Raw genomic sequence first — 15,054 nt, 5'->3', positions numbered from 1 at the left:
CGGAGCTGCGCGGCAGCAGAGCCGCTGTCCGGGTCCCCAGCAGGGCTGAAGGGACAGGACCTCGGCGCTGTAACCTGCAGACTTGCTGCTTCAGAGGCTGGGTTGGTGTTTTCTGTTACAAAGATCAGGATCTGAGTTGAGAACTAAGGAGAGGGAATGCATGGATATAGGAAGGAGGTGTTGGCAGTGTGGAAGACAAAGGGGCTCCAGAACTTCCACAGTCCCTGTGTTGAAGAGTGTCTTGTTTCTGCAGTGAGCAGAACAGGCAGAGAAAGCCCCTAGGAAGGATTAAGTGGCTTTTGAAGAAGAAATGCATCTCTCGAGTGCAGATAGGCATTGTTAATGCAGTCAGCCCAGTAAAACAAGGTTAGGTGGGGTGTTGGAGACTTGCTTTTTAACTGTGTTTCAAATTAAAGCATTCAGTCTGTGATGCCAACCTGCTCTTTTTGGTGTATGCAAACTGAAAGTAGCTCAGTCATCCACCTGACCAGGCAGTTCTTTCCCTGTGAGGAAGAGTTTAAGCCTAAATACTACTTTTGCAAAAGAAGATGTGTCTTTAAGGGTCATCTGCCTTGTCAGAACAGCACAGGGGAGTTCTGGGGTTCCTTCTGAGAGCACCGGTTTTTTGGGTGGCTCCTGTAGATCTTGTGAGTAAGTGGAGGACATGTTTCTGCAAACACTTGGGTGGTATTAAAATTAAGGGGAAAAAAGGATAGTTTCTCATCCTGAGGGGGGGGGTGTTAGCTGTATGATCAGAAGGAAAGAAAAAACAAAGGCAAGCACTGAGGTTCTGGAGAGATGCTCTTCTCTTGGAGGAAGTACTTCATGGGGTGCTGTGGGAGGCAGCCTGGCATGTTCTAGAAAGTTCATCTTGGCAGACAGACGTCATGAAGCTAAAAAGAGAAACCAAGCAATGCTGGGTTTCTGTCTTGCCTTGTTGACTGTGTATAATATATGCTAGGCCAAAAGTGGAACAGAAAATTGCAAATGAGCCAGTAAGCTGGAAGGAGATGTTACCCAAGGAACACTTGGAGGGTTTTTTTGGTCACTTCTATTTATCCTACATAGTGCTGGGGAGGAGTGCCTCTGGAATATGGGAAGGGCCTACTGAGAGTGTGCCAGGAGGTACCTGAGTCTTCACCCAGTGTTACTTATGCCAAGACCTGGCAGAATATATTCTCCTGAATTTTTTTCTATCTTGTGAAATTATTGATCAGCCCCTCCCCTAAAGACTGTGCAGGTTCTTATAACTGCACAACTACAAGCGAGGCATTTGAAAGACACCAAAAGTTCTTAAAGCTTTTTTTTGTCGTTACAATTTGCAGTTCCTGCAGATTGGGTCGCACAAAAAATGGAGACTATGGTGGTGTGCATGAGGAGAGACATCTGCCCCTTGGGTGTGTGTTATGGAAGTGTCTGGCAGCAGTAGGAGTGGAATAAGCTCTGGTCAGCAGAGCTCAGGTGTTTATTTGAGTCTTTTTTTCCTTCATAGCTTTATGTGGCTTCCTTTGACTGCCAAATCCTGCAAAAACCTTCTCAGAGAAGCCCTGCTGTGTAGAGCACTTTGCATCCTGGCAAAGCCTAGGGCCCTGCTAATCGTGTGGGTGTGGGGATGGCGGATTGCTGGGCAGCCAGAGATAGACTCATCCTTGCAGGAGCTCAGTGGGATCTGCTCCGAGCTACCTCAGGTGTCAGGAAAGTGCTTTGCACGTGTATGGTCCTGTCACCAGTGCAGCTGGTGCTGCAGGCTCCCAAATACCCAGTGTGTACCCTAGTGAACAGGTACAGCCCATGCTCAGCTGTGGGCATGTAGGTCTGCTGCAGCATGGTTTGGAAAACTGCTGCTGGATCAGGAGAGATGCTGGGTTCAGAGAGCTCAGCCAGCCTGGGCTGTTCCAGCCAAAGTTTTGCCTTAGCTTCCAGCGCATAGTTTTGGGAAGCTGTATTGTCTCCTCTCCAGATAAAAGCCTGCTGTCTCTCTTTAGCTAATACTTCTGTATGGTGTCAGTGCAGGGAAGAAGAGGGGTTGGGCCGGGTTTGGCAGGTTAAAGGCTGCTGCTCACATCCTCACGTGTGTTACTGGCCAGACAAACTCTGCCTGGAAGGTGGCAGCACCAAGGCACTGTTCTGTCACGCTCTCCAGTTGCAGAAGAACTTTGCTGCACATCCAGGGAGTAGTACCTTATAAATGTACCCACCTTTCTGGCAAGTTTACCTTCCTGGCTAATACGAGTGCAGACAATTCAGATACGAGTAAAACTTTTTTGGAGTTGATATTAATGCTCTCCCAGAAATTACTAACTGAGGAAGAAGTAAACTTTTTATCTCCTCAGCAGCTCTTTTGTGCAGTGGATAACTTGGTTACTTTTAAACATCTTTCTTTAAAAGGGTCCCTTGTTTCTACTGTAATTTTGTTTGTACTTTAATTTTGCTGCCTTTCAGCATTAAGTGATCTGCAGTGGGATGCAAACAGATGTGATGTATTAACAGCTATGCAGTGGGTAGTCAGCAGTTTCATTTAAAATACACGTTATTCATAGGTTTTTGGGGAATGTTCACAAGTAGCTGGTGTCCAGGGGTTTTTTTATTTATTCCTGTGTTGGGAATTTTTGGCAATGGCAGCTCCAGCTGTGTAGAGGGATGGGTTGGTTATAGCATACCAGGGGCGTGATGACTTGCAGTCCTGGATCAGACCTGCTTAACAATCGGAAATTTCTTGGGTTTGTTTCCAGTCTGAGTGGAGAAGACAAGCAGCGTATATGTAGTGGAAAGTTTGAGCTATAGTAAACTTTGCAAAAACATCCTCCTGCATTTTGGCTTTGTGCTGGCCCCAGGAATTCAAAGCAGGACCTGACCTGGAGGTTCTGGCAGAGCACAAAGGCAGGGTCAGCGCTGTGGGACGAGTCTGGAGCCCTGGGTAAGGAGTGTGTCCAGGGTCAGTGTTAGATGAGCTGACCAGCTGGAGGTGGAATTAAATTGCATGGAAGAGGCAGATCTGAGCTGAACGGGGAATTGCCATTATCTGTTGCTTCTAAATTCCAGGCTAGTCTGGGAAATTTGAGTCCTGATATGGTGAGGTTAAGCCTGTTCTCATAGATGTGTAGAAGGAGGGGAGCATTCATAGGGAAGAGTCTCTTGGATCTCCCGTATCTACTGATATGGGAAATGATGTTAGGGGAAAAAAATGTGTCATTCAATTATGTTTCAACTGGAGATCAGCATTTATTTGCTCTCCTTGCTGGAAGGAAGGGAATCTCTTCACAGGTTTAGATAGGAGGAACTTGATAAATGTCGGGGGAAAGTAGACCTTAATTTTATTTTCCAACTGTATATTAAATGTTTGATTGTAGTTAGGTTTTTTCTAAGGCCATGCTTTGAACCCTTAAGAAGTGTGTCTTTCCTTTAGTACTCATATTGTGGCTACTGTAAGTCCTGCATGTCTAGCTGGTGTCCACAGATGCATGGAAGGAAACCGAGGGGGAAATGCAGAGGGATTGTTGGATGAAGCTGGAGATGACTGCCACTCCTGCATTTAAGCTTCTGTCTGCTGTGAGGATTGGATTTGGTTTTAATGCTGCTCTTTGTGGGAGAGGCACAGGAATAAATAGTATTATGGTTGCAACTTAGTCATTATTAAAATGATTAATTGAATCATAGAATCTCAGAATGGTTTGGGTTGGAAGGGACCTTAAAGCTCATCTCGTTCCACTCCCTGCCATGGTCAGGGACACCTTTCACTCGACCAGGTTGCTCCAAGACCTGTCTAACCTGGCCCCAGGGATGGGGCAGCCGCAGCTACTTGGGCAATCTGTGCCAGTCCCAAGTTGCTGTAAATTCAAAGAGGATTCCTAGTTTCTTGTTTGATTTTATTTTTTACAGTTTTTTTCTCTCCTAGCTCAGCATCACTACAACAGGCATCAGAGTGACACTCCTGGGCTGGTCAGTGTGGCTTTGCAGATGAGCTCCCTGTGAGCTGTGGTTTTTCCTTGGCTCTGCTCCACCACCGTGATTACACTTCCTCCCCCCTGCCCCACAGCACCTCTTTTTTATTTGGAAAATTTAGCATCTTTTAAACCCCAAGGAGGGTAGGAATGGACCAGAGAGCTCAAATCATAGTGGGGTGATGACTTGTCAGGTCTGTTCTGCTGAGGAGCAGGAGACTCCACAAGTAGGATGAGCTGGGACACCATGGGATTTCTGCTGGATTTTGCAATGTGCTTCAGGAAAAGGGAGTACTGTGACAGACTCTTCTGGAGTTGGCTCTGTTCCTGGTTAATATCCTTGCATAGTGCTACTTGCTGTGGCTGCAAGTTACTTGTACATCAACATCCATAATGCAGCTGCTGTACCTCGTTGTGCTTTACCTTGGGGCTGTGAGGAAGCATCTAAGGAAATTTGCTTTGCTGGAGTTGTAATTCCTAATAGGAATCTTAAAAAAAGGAAAAAACCAGGTTGGTAGCACTAAAACATTCTTGAAAGACAAAACACGTGTGAGACGCGCTGAGCGCTTTGCTGTGGCTTGTGGCTCTGCTGTGCAAGAGTGTAGAGCAATCTGCTGTTCCCACAAGACTCTGAGAATCGCTGCTGGTGCGGCAGTGGGCTGAGCTGTGGCTGTACCCAGCGTGCCTTATGCTTCATGCTGGCTTTGCCAGTGTAGAGCATATGCAGGAGGAGCAAAAGGTGCTTTTCTTGCTTCTCTTAGAATTTCTCCTCTTAACTTCCCGTTGGAAGGCATATGGCAACTTGATCACAGGGCAGTTGGTGTGGATTTACACCACATTGATAATTGTGCCTGTGCATCTTCTGTCCATAGGGAGTGTGAAGTAGCTGCTCTCTGTTTACCTTGACCGTTAATCACCACTCAGGTGGAGCAGGGAGAACAGCCAAAGATGCTCACAGCAGAGTGGCTAACCCCTGTGACTTGCCCAGGCACCCTTTAATCATGTAATTCCACCTGGAATAACATAACCTTGAGGCAGGTTGTGGCACAGGAGTGTCAGCACCTGAAGGGAGCCAACAAGAAAGACAGGGACTTTTTACAAGAGCATGAAGTGACAGAACAAGTGGGAATGGATTCAAATTAAAAGAGAGTAGATTTGGATTAGGTATTAGGGAGAAGCTGTTTGCTGTGAAGAGGGTGAGCCCCTGGTACAGGTTGTCTAGAGAAGCTGTGGAAGTGTTCAAGGCCGGGTTGGACAGGGCTTGGAGTAACCTAGTCTAGTCCCTGCCCATGACAGGGGGTGTGGAACAAGATGGACTTGTAACGTCCCTTCTGACCCAAGCTCTCCTGGGATTCTGTAATTCTATGAAACAGGTGATGGAGTTGGTGAGGGAGATCCCCATGTTGGAATGCAGAAGGCTGCTCTTGTCGGAAACCAAAGGGAAAAATGGCCGTTCCAGGAGTTCCAGTTTCAAATGGTTTAGGTTTTTTTCTTCGAAAGATCGGGGGTAATGGGTAGCCTGGTAATTTGCGTCTGGATTTTGTAACACCACCATAAGGCATTGGTAGTAGCAGTGCCCCAACAGTTATTGTCAGGGATTTAGTAGCAATCCCTGCTGTATGTCCTGCATGTGCCTGTGACATTGATTGTACTGTTTTCCAGTGTATCAGACTGGAAAAGCTGAAAAGTAAGTTAGCAATGCCGTGAAACCTTCAGCCATCTGTGTTCCCCTTGTGCAGTGCAGCTGAGCTATTGGTGGTGTGGAACCTCCTGTGCCAGGATGAGCAGGACAGACATTTTGGCCTCAGAAAGCACCGGTGCACTGGATTTAGCGCAGCATCCTCATGGTAGTCATAGGGTCAGACTGTACTAAAGCTGTCCTTAGCCTTTGTACACTCCAGTCATAAGAGTTTAATTAAATATTACTGGTTTGTGCTATGGTGATTGTGCTCTCCACTGCATAAATCCTGTTTTCCTGAGCTGCCACTCTTTCAGAGAGTACGAAGCACGTTTAGAGCGATACAGCGAACGGATCTGGACGTGCAAGAGCACAGGAAGCAGCCAGCTGACACACAAAGAGGCATGGGAGGAGGAGCAGGAGGTTGCTGAGCTGTAAGTACCAGTGGAATCATGGATTTGTGCCTGGTTTTAGGTGTTGGGCATAAGAGTGGGCTTGGGAATGTGTGTGGCTAGTTTGTGAGGTGAGGTAAGGAGCTGTAAGGAGATCTGGGGATTCTGGAGTTGAAATAGAGTCCAAATTTTATGCCATCACTAATGCAGTTGGGTAATTTACTTATTTAGTGCTGTATCTTGGTATTACTTGAACCAAAATAGTTCAGCATATGGCTCTTGGCATATTTTAAAGCCCCTTGAGTAATGGGAATATTTCAGAGGGGAAAATAACAAATCTTGAACAATGTAAAGTAAAAATAGAGTAAAAATAGTCTGTTGAAGTGTTTGAGATCAGCCAGGTCCACACCTGTAATTATTTTCTCCAGATCTGCTTTAGAGTTATTGCACTAAATAAAAAAAAGCTATAGTGAGTCTTTGGAGAATCTGCTCTACTTGAAACAACAAGAGTCCTTGCTCTGTGCAGCTTGTGTTCCTCTGGGCTGCTGTGGCCCTGACCACCTCCTCTAGCCCACAGGAATCCTCGGATGAGATCCAGCATGGCCCTTGTCATGGAAGTGAATTTTCTGTAAAAGTGCAAGTCCTTGTCTCAACCAACACATATAATTTACTGTGTGATTACCAAGTTGCAGGAATTATGCCAAACAAGTGACGTATTTCTCCATTCTGTCAACTGATGACTTGGACTTCTGTGACTTTTTTTCTCCTGGATTTAAACTGCAGAGAGTGTCAGGAGTACCATCTAAGAGGTGGAACTTTCTGCTGCTTCTCTTCTCGTTTCTGATAATTGGTAAAGAGTTCACAGCCTTCTCCTAAGGAGAAATTCACCATCATTTGTGATTACTCACGACCTTAAAGTCAACAAATAAGAAACCCATTTGCTAATAGTCCTAATTTCTTTGAGGGGTGACACACTACTGCCTTCAGGCTTTGCTCCCCGGTGTTCTTGTTTGAGAGGGCAGTGCAGAGCCAGCTCCATAAACTTACAATCCTGAGTCAAAACCCAGTGGTCTAGTGCTACTTTCTTTTGGTTATCCATGTTGGATTGATTGACCACTTCTGGAAACCTTAAGAAATGTCAAAGAAATAGAAATGGGAGATTGCTCAATAACAAATTTAGCTATAGTCTCTCTGAACTGGGGGGCGGGCGGGGGGAGAGCAGGGAAAGATTCTGTGCAATGAGATTTTGGTCTTGTCTCTTTGAAAGAGGATGAAAAGCTTCCCAGGCAGTTTGTCTGCTTTAGTACCTGACACTAAGCTGGATAAAAAAGTTCATTTAGACAGGTTGCTGAAGGAATACATTTGCTTATGGCAGTTGTAACACAGCACATGTAGCTGAGGGTTCTCAGCCACGGATCCAGGAATCTGGGAAACTGAAAGTGCTTTGGAAAAATGGAGTATTTTGTTCCTCCTTACGGTAACTTGAAACGGACTTCACTTTTTAGCCAGGAGGCTTTATGCAACATATTTCTTAGTACCTCTGTCAGCTACCTGACGTCAGCTTTTAGAAGGGAAAGAAGGGAAGTAATTCCGTCACAGTCCTTTCTCTTCTTGGAATGAAAAAAGTTTGAAGATCATGATGTCGTGAAACACATATGATATTTTTCTCTGGCGAGATAATTCAATTGTGTAAACCTGCCCCTGTCTTTACTGTGCTGGCAGTCTTGTTGGGGAAAGAAGGAAATGCTTAATCTTCATCAGAATCATGGTGTTATTGGAAACAAACATTTTGAAGGAACAAGCCTCAGGATAATTGCATCATCTTGATCTATATTTAATATCTAACAGAGAAGCAGAAATAACCATCATGAAAGGGTTCACACTCAGTGCTGCTCTTCCTGAGTGTTTACAGTATTCCTTCTGGGAAGGACCAGGACAATTGGGATTTTCATGCCAGCTAACACCTGGGGGAGTGCTGGGGGAAGGGAGGGCAGCAAAAAGCCCTTGGATGTTTCCATGCTAATGGGGCATCTGCCTCAAACATTGTTCTGGCTGTTAACAGGAATTCCTGGAACTGGGAAATGGGAGGCTACTTTGCATTTGGGCTTTTATTCCCTGAATAATGAAAATTTCTGTGCTTGCTCAGCTTAAAGGAGGAGTTCCCTATCTGGTATGAGAAACTGGTCCTGGAAATAGTCCACCACAACACTGTGTCATTGGAAAAGTTGGTGGATGCAGCTTGGTTGGAGATCATGACCAAATTTGCACTGGGAGAAGAGTGTGACTTTGAGGTAAGAATATGTTTTCTATTTTATCCCATGCTTCTGCACAGGGCTAATTCCAGATAGCTAAAGGCAGGAGATGGGAAGAATATGTTGACCACTCAAGTTATTAGAAGGGTGTGAAAATTTATTCTCTATAGAACCCCAATGATAGCACCTGCTTTTGGATGGAAAATGGTTCTGTAAGCCATACTTCTAGTGGAAGGTGTCCCTGTCCATGGCAGGGATTTGGAACTGGATTATCTTTTAAGGACTCTCCAACTCAAGCCATTCCAGGATCCTGGAATATTACCAAGAGAAAAATGACTGTGTGCATGGGAAATAGATAAAATTGTTATGCTGCTTAAATATGTGATGGTCTGTGTATATATAAATACATAATTAAATTCAAAGAAATTAAAAATTATCTGTCATAATTTTTTCACCTGACACATAGCCAGAAGGAGCAGTAGTCTGAAACAAATGGAGCTTGAAGTCAAAGCCTAAAAATCTCTAAGAAGGCTCTGATTTGAAAATTCCCTCCAAAACTGGGAATGTTGATGAAAACTCAAACTTTTTTTTTTTTTTTAGTGTTGTGTGTGAGCAATGTTTAGGGCATAGTCTCTAAACTGGGGTTGCTGTGAAACACACTTGGACCTTGTGCACATACTGTGTCCTTAGGCTGAGAAAGCAGCATTGGAAAACCCTGTGGGTTGGGAGTTTTGCTTTGAGGTCATCTTAGCTCATATTTTTCTCTTAAGCCCATTAGCTCACCTGTCTTGTTCAGGTTCAGTCTTCACCAATATTTCCATGCAGGTTGGTAAGGAGAAAATGTTGCCTGTAAAAGTTGTGAAAATACATCCCCTGGAGAAAGTTGACGAAGAGGCCTCGGAAAAGAAGTCTGAGGAAGCCTGTGATTCTCCGTCCAGTGACAAGGAGAACTCCAGCCAGGCAGCCCAGGACAACCAGAAGGAAGCTATGCTGAAGGAGGATGACAACAGGAGGGACAGTATGAGTAAGTAGTGAGCAGCTTGGCAGTAGGTGGCACCTGGCAGTGAGTATTGGAGTTTATGTGCATGTTGGGGCTGGGCTGTGACTGTTTAAACAGTCTTGTGTGGTAAAAATCCAGAAGTTGTCCTTGTTAGTGGTGAATTTTTGGGGCATCACTGCTGTTGGCTTTCAGCTGTTCTTGCCTGTTCTAAAGCAGAAAATGTGCTGTCATTCTAAGGTGTAATACCAAAAGCAGTGCATGAAATGTGTAAACTTCTAAAGTATAACAAGTGTATTTTAAAAAAAATGAGGGGAACAGCAAAGGTTCATTCAGAATTACAAAGTTCTGCTGCAATGTTCATCCTCAGAGGAAGCCTCCCTAGTTCTAAAGTGTGTTTTTTGGAGTCAAGAGACAAGCTCTAATTCTCTTTGTCCCCAGTAGTTACAAAAAATAAGAGGGTTATTTTCATTTTTAGTTTATTCTCTTTCCAGTTTTCATATGGCAAGACAAAATACTTTTTTTTGGTAAGAGTTCAAAATAAAGCATCATTTGAAACCTTGTTCCCCTTTCACATGTTCCTCCTTGCTGCAGAGCTAAGTAGTGGTGTCCAAGGCTTTTCTTGACTCTGAGAAGATGTTGTTGAAAGAAAAAAAAAAAACACCAAGCAAACACTATAAGCTTGTCCTGTGCAACTTCTTAAAATGGAATTATAAGATTCTTTAAAACAGATTACAAAAAGTGTTTTCAAACAAACCAACCCCAATCCCACGATATAGTTCTAACCTGGAGAGCTTTATTTTAAAGTCTCATAAATGAATAAACTGTTGGCATTTGTAAATAGTGACTCCAGCATATGGGAAAGTGTGTGTAATCTCCTCTGATGTGGGGAAGAGGAAACTTGGAAAATAGCCCAGCAAGCAAATAGCAAAGTCAGGAGTAGAAAAGAGGTTCTAATAAGGTCTAGTACTGAGCTTAATAATTCAGCTCTTTCTGATGGGTACTGGGAAAAGTTATGAGCTGTTCTGATTTCATTGCAGTGCTCTGTATAATCAGGAAGCAAAAGAAAGGTGTTTCAGAAACAATCTGGCCTTATACACATCATTTGAAGCAGCGGTTGTGCTTGGAGAGGGGCTAATGATGCTTTATTTATTTATAAATGTATTTTTTATTGAGTGGTGGTTATCTCAAGATGCCGCATAAGAGGCATGGGAAGTACCTTTTACTTAAAAATGCTCAGTGACCAAATTTACAGCAGCAGTTTTAGATCTGGGTGTTTGAAAAAGATTTACCACGATCCTTTGTGCATTGGTGTGCGGTATTCCAGCAGCTGTGGGCATTGCCAGTGCAGCGCTCCGTGATTGGGTACTGCAGGAATGAGGGTTCCTGCTCCTGTTTCAGTCTCTGACTCAGTTGGTTCTGGCCTGTGTGTAGTCAGCTCTGTAAGCTGGGACTGTTCTGCTCTTTCTGGAAAAGATGAACCTCAACATTTTCCAGCTCAAGATGCTGGCAGAGTCATAACCTAAGCAGTAAACACTCATTCTTTTAACTCTTCTACTTATACATATGCTGTTACTAAAACTATATTTTATTGCTAATGCTTTTATATTCTGGGTTATAAGAGAACAGAGGCTCACAGTAACATCACTGAAACGAATTATTCCAGAGTGCGCTAATATAGTTACATAGCATTTCTTACAGTTACACAGCAGACTACAGAAGTAGGAAATGCTGGCTTGCTGACTTGCATCCACAGAGGCTGGGGGTTCCCAGCCACACTGACCTGGACTTTTTCTCTCTAATAATGTTCACACGTGGCCACGTGATGTGGGTTGAAGTCACTACACTAGAGTGAGTAACTGAAAGCAGTAACAAGCTCTGTATAACCATGATGTAAGAGCTGTGTGTGCCTGTGTGCGCACGAGGGGGCAGAGCAAACCTTGGCAGTTCTGTTAATACTTGTGTCAAACTTGCTGGTTTTGTTGGAGGAGAAATGGGGCAGAGAAAGATGGTTTCAGTCTCTCTGCTTAGGAGTCTACTCTTCTTCAGAAGCTGAAAAAAAGGCTTTATACCAGCTCTGTTGCATCATTTGTGCAGTCCGAAGTGACTTTATATTTTTAGTTGCTTAGGGAATGAACTCTGGATAATCTGCAGGAGCAAGAGGAAAGGCTAGATTGTCCTGAAAATTGATGGTGAACTGAAGGCAGGTTCTGTAGCTTGAGCTGGACTTGAAACCAGTACTGCTCTGGAAAATCCGAAATAAAGTCAATTCAGGAGACAACACAATATAGATGCTTTAGAAACACAGAATCAACTGTGTTGGAAGGGGCCTTAAAGACCCTCTCATTCCACCCCCCTGCCATGGACAGGGACACCTTTCAGTAGACCATTTTCCTAGGAGCTCCATTCGCCTGGCTTTGAACGCTTCCAGGGATAAACGTATGTTTTATTACAATACAAGGCACCAACAAATTGAGTTGGCTTTTTAAAATTAACTTTAGGATGGAACGGATAGTAATTTCTTCTTCCTCACCCAAATATCCACGTGGTGTTTGATGGAATTCCATATAGTCATCCCTATTTGTGGAATCTAGAAAGTAAATCACAAAAGAAGAGGTCTTGGGTTTATACCATGTTAGCTGTAATGGTGCTGAAGCTTCAGTGCTCTATTATGTGATGCTGAGATCTATATATTTTATTTAGGTTTAACATCTGTAGAGGAATTCCTTGTGGAGCGGGGGCATAGGATACCCCAGGAGAGCTTGGGCATCCCAGGGCTGTTGCAGAAGTACCCCTGACGGGGCCTCAGGCTGAAGATAGGCTTGCAAGGCACCTGCTAGCCAGCAGCCTTGAACAGCCTTGGGAAGAGGTATACACTGGTCAGCTCCCCCGCTGCTTAGAGGCTTTCTCATGGGAAAGAGGCGTGAATTTTGCAAAGTATAACTTTGTGAAGGTAAACAATAAAACTGGAGCACGATGCTCAAATCGTATCGGTGTTCGTGTCGTGAGTCCGGCTGGCTCTCCTGCACCTGGGACACCCCCCCTGCTAAAAACATCTGCTTGTATTCTCTGTATATTTAGTAGATAATTACTCTTATCCCTCATCCTCGCTGCATTGTTTTCTTTGAATCCTAGGAAGAAATTCTTCCCTTGGAGAGTGGTGAGGCTCTGGCACAGGTTGCCCAGAGAAGCTGTGGCTGCCCCATCCCTGGAAGTGTTAAGGCCAGGTTGGACAGGGCTTGGAGTGCACTGGTCTAGTGGAAGGTGTCTCTGGTCTAGTGAAGGGGGGTAGAGTGAGATGAGCTTTAAGGTCCCTTCCAACTCAAACTATTCCATGATTCTATGGTAGCCACAAATGTAAAACATTTGGAGATTGCTTTCTTCTTAAGACAAAATTGAGTCAGCGATTCCTGACATGGAATTATTTCAAAGAAGGCATGGCAGAGGCAGCCTGGGCTGTTGGCAGGAGTTCCCTAACCAGGTTTACTGGTTGGTTTATGGAACCTGTCTCCCCTTCATAAATCTTACAGATATTTTCTACCTTTGCACAGGTGGTTGCAGCTTACTGTCTGCAGAGAGATGAGTTTAAATGAAGATGGTCCTTTGTACTCCCTGAAGACAGGTGTTACCTCCTTAGTTCAGAGCTGGTCAGGGCCTCCATTTCCAGCCTGTATCTTCCAGCTATTTCTAAAACCCAGTTTGGGTTATTTTCCTAATGTTCTAGTTCAACCAAACACTGTGCAGATAGCGAGAAGTAGGATGCCCAGTCCAGTGGTGGTCTGGATTTTTGAACTTTTTTTTTTTTTTTACTGTAACAATAAGACAGTGTCTTGCCTTCCTTTTTCAGATGATCGAGCACGTAGGTCTCCTCGGAAGCTTCCCGCTTCATTGAAGAAGGAAGAAAGGAAGTGGGTTCCACCTAAATTCCTGCCACACAAATATGATGTCAAACTGAAAAATGAAGATAAGGTAAGTTGTCTGCTTGAGTTCTTTCTCTTACAACATGAATATGGAAGTTTAATTAATCACTGTTGGTGATTATACAGCACAATGTAGTACTTTCTTGCTGGAGTCATGGTGCTGGATGTGGGATAGTTGTCTGAGGCTGAGCAGCCTGGCTGTTTCTATCTGTAATTAGGTTTTGTGCATGGAAACACTTGGTACCATACACACTGAGTCACAGATCTTTAGTGTGGTTGCTGTTAAGTGCCTCGCCTCTGGTCATGCAGTTAATGAGACCAGTGAAATCATGAGTGGCAGTTGTTGCTCTTGTCCTAACCAAGCTGCTCTGAGTTGGAGGTGGCAGTGCTTTGGGAAGCTCTGGGTAGCTGCAGCACTGCTCTATACTTTTTGTCTGCTCTTCACTAATTTGACACGTGAGGCAGTGCTGACCTCAGTGAGTACCATGTGCAGAGTTGCTCCTCTGGTCTCAGGAAAAAAATCAAGCACAAATACGTGAAAGCTTTAAAGTCAGTAGCAAGCACAAGCTGGAGGAAGGTCAGAGATAAAACAGTGGGTTTTGGCAAAAAATCTGCATGATACACCCATGGTTTTTACTGTTTTGACTGTCTGATTCTCCTACCAATCTCTGTGTGTCTCAGTTCTGCAAGTTCTGTTTGGTTTGGGTCTTTCCAGGAGAGCTTTGAATGAGCTTAGAGTTTTTGGACATGAAGAAGTACAATGATCCTGGTTCCTTTTAGCCATATGATCTGTATTTATATGTGGGTAGAAGTTAATCATTAACAGTGTGTCTGTTATCTCCAAGATCATCAGCAACGTTCCAGCAGATAGCTTAGTCCGTACAGAGCGTCCTCCCAACAAGGAGATCCTGAGGTACTTCATCCGTCACAATGCGCTACGTGCTGGCACGTGTGAGAATGCCCCATGGGTTGTGGAGGATGAGTTAGTGAAGAAATACTCTCTCCCCAGTAAATTCAGTGACTTCTTGCTTGACCCACATAAGGTAAGAATTCCTAAAAGTACCTGGTTTGCTTTCTCACCCGTTCCTTGGGTCTTGGCGGAGACCTCAGTGTGCTGGTTGGGTTTTAGAACCACAAAATCATTGGGGTTGGAAAAGCCCCCAAAGATCATCAAGCCTGTTACCCAGCACCACCAAGGCCACCACTAAACTGTGTCCCCAAGTGCCACTTCCACATATCTGTTAAATCCAGAGGGAAGCAGAACAGGAAAACCTACTCTTTTGAAGGTTGACCTTTTGAGAGGTGACATGGCTTGAACATCTGAAACAGTGGTCTGCTCTGAAAATTTGAGATGCAACTGCCTTTTAGTTTTTCCAGTAGTTTGCATTGCTTGTCTACAAGTAAAGATATGATTTCCTGGTGTAACAGAAATAGGAGAGCCACAGTCCTTATGTGGTAATGTCAGGTATTGGGCACAAAAGCTGGATGCATGTGACTTCTTGAGGCCTGGTTCGTGTACAGGGCTGCATTGAGTGATGCCAGATACTACAAATTTAGTATTGAATATGTACGCAGCAGGAATGGGTTCTTCCAGCCTTTTGTGCTAACCAGCCAAATATAATATTAACCAACTAAATGCTGTACTGGGAGATACAGTGTTTTAAAATACATCTTTTGGTGTAGAAAGCACTATTTTATTCATTTAGTAAGCTCATTTTTTCATAGACTCTGTCAAGTGTTGTTCTAAAACTAGAAGATAAATATTTGTTCAGGACAAGGGGGAATGACTTCAAACTCACACAGAGTAGGTTTAAGTTGAATATTGAGAAAAAATGCTTCACTGTGAGGGTGGTGGGGCCCTGGCGCAGGTTGCA

General features: G+C 44.1%; 1 protein-coding gene across 1 annotated transcript in view; it reads left to right on the top strand.

The window, feature by feature from the left end:
* Positions 1 to 15,054, top strand: part of BAZ1B (bromodomain adjacent to zinc finger domain 1B) — a 44,161-nt gene that overhangs the window by 761 nt on the left and 28,346 nt on the right. The window contains exons 2-6 of the mRNA XM_032129733.1: positions 5,937 to 6,053; positions 8,158 to 8,302; positions 9,089 to 9,287; positions 13,108 to 13,229; positions 14,026 to 14,223. Coding sequence (XP_031985624.1) covers positions 5,937 to 6,053; positions 8,158 to 8,302; positions 9,089 to 9,287; positions 13,108 to 13,229; positions 14,026 to 14,223 — 781 coding nt within the window. The remainder of the gene's footprint in view (positions 1 to 5,936; positions 6,054 to 8,157; positions 8,303 to 9,088; positions 9,288 to 13,107; positions 13,230 to 14,025; positions 14,224 to 15,054) is intronic.

Source organism: Corvus moneduloides, chromosome 20 (assembly GCF_009650955.1).
Source record: "Corvus moneduloides isolate bCorMon1 chromosome 20, bCorMon1.pri, whole genome shotgun sequence".
Taxonomy (NCBI): domain Eukaryota; kingdom Metazoa; phylum Chordata; class Aves; order Passeriformes; family Corvidae; genus Corvus; species Corvus moneduloides.
This window is presented reverse-complemented; position numbering and strand designations above follow the sequence as displayed.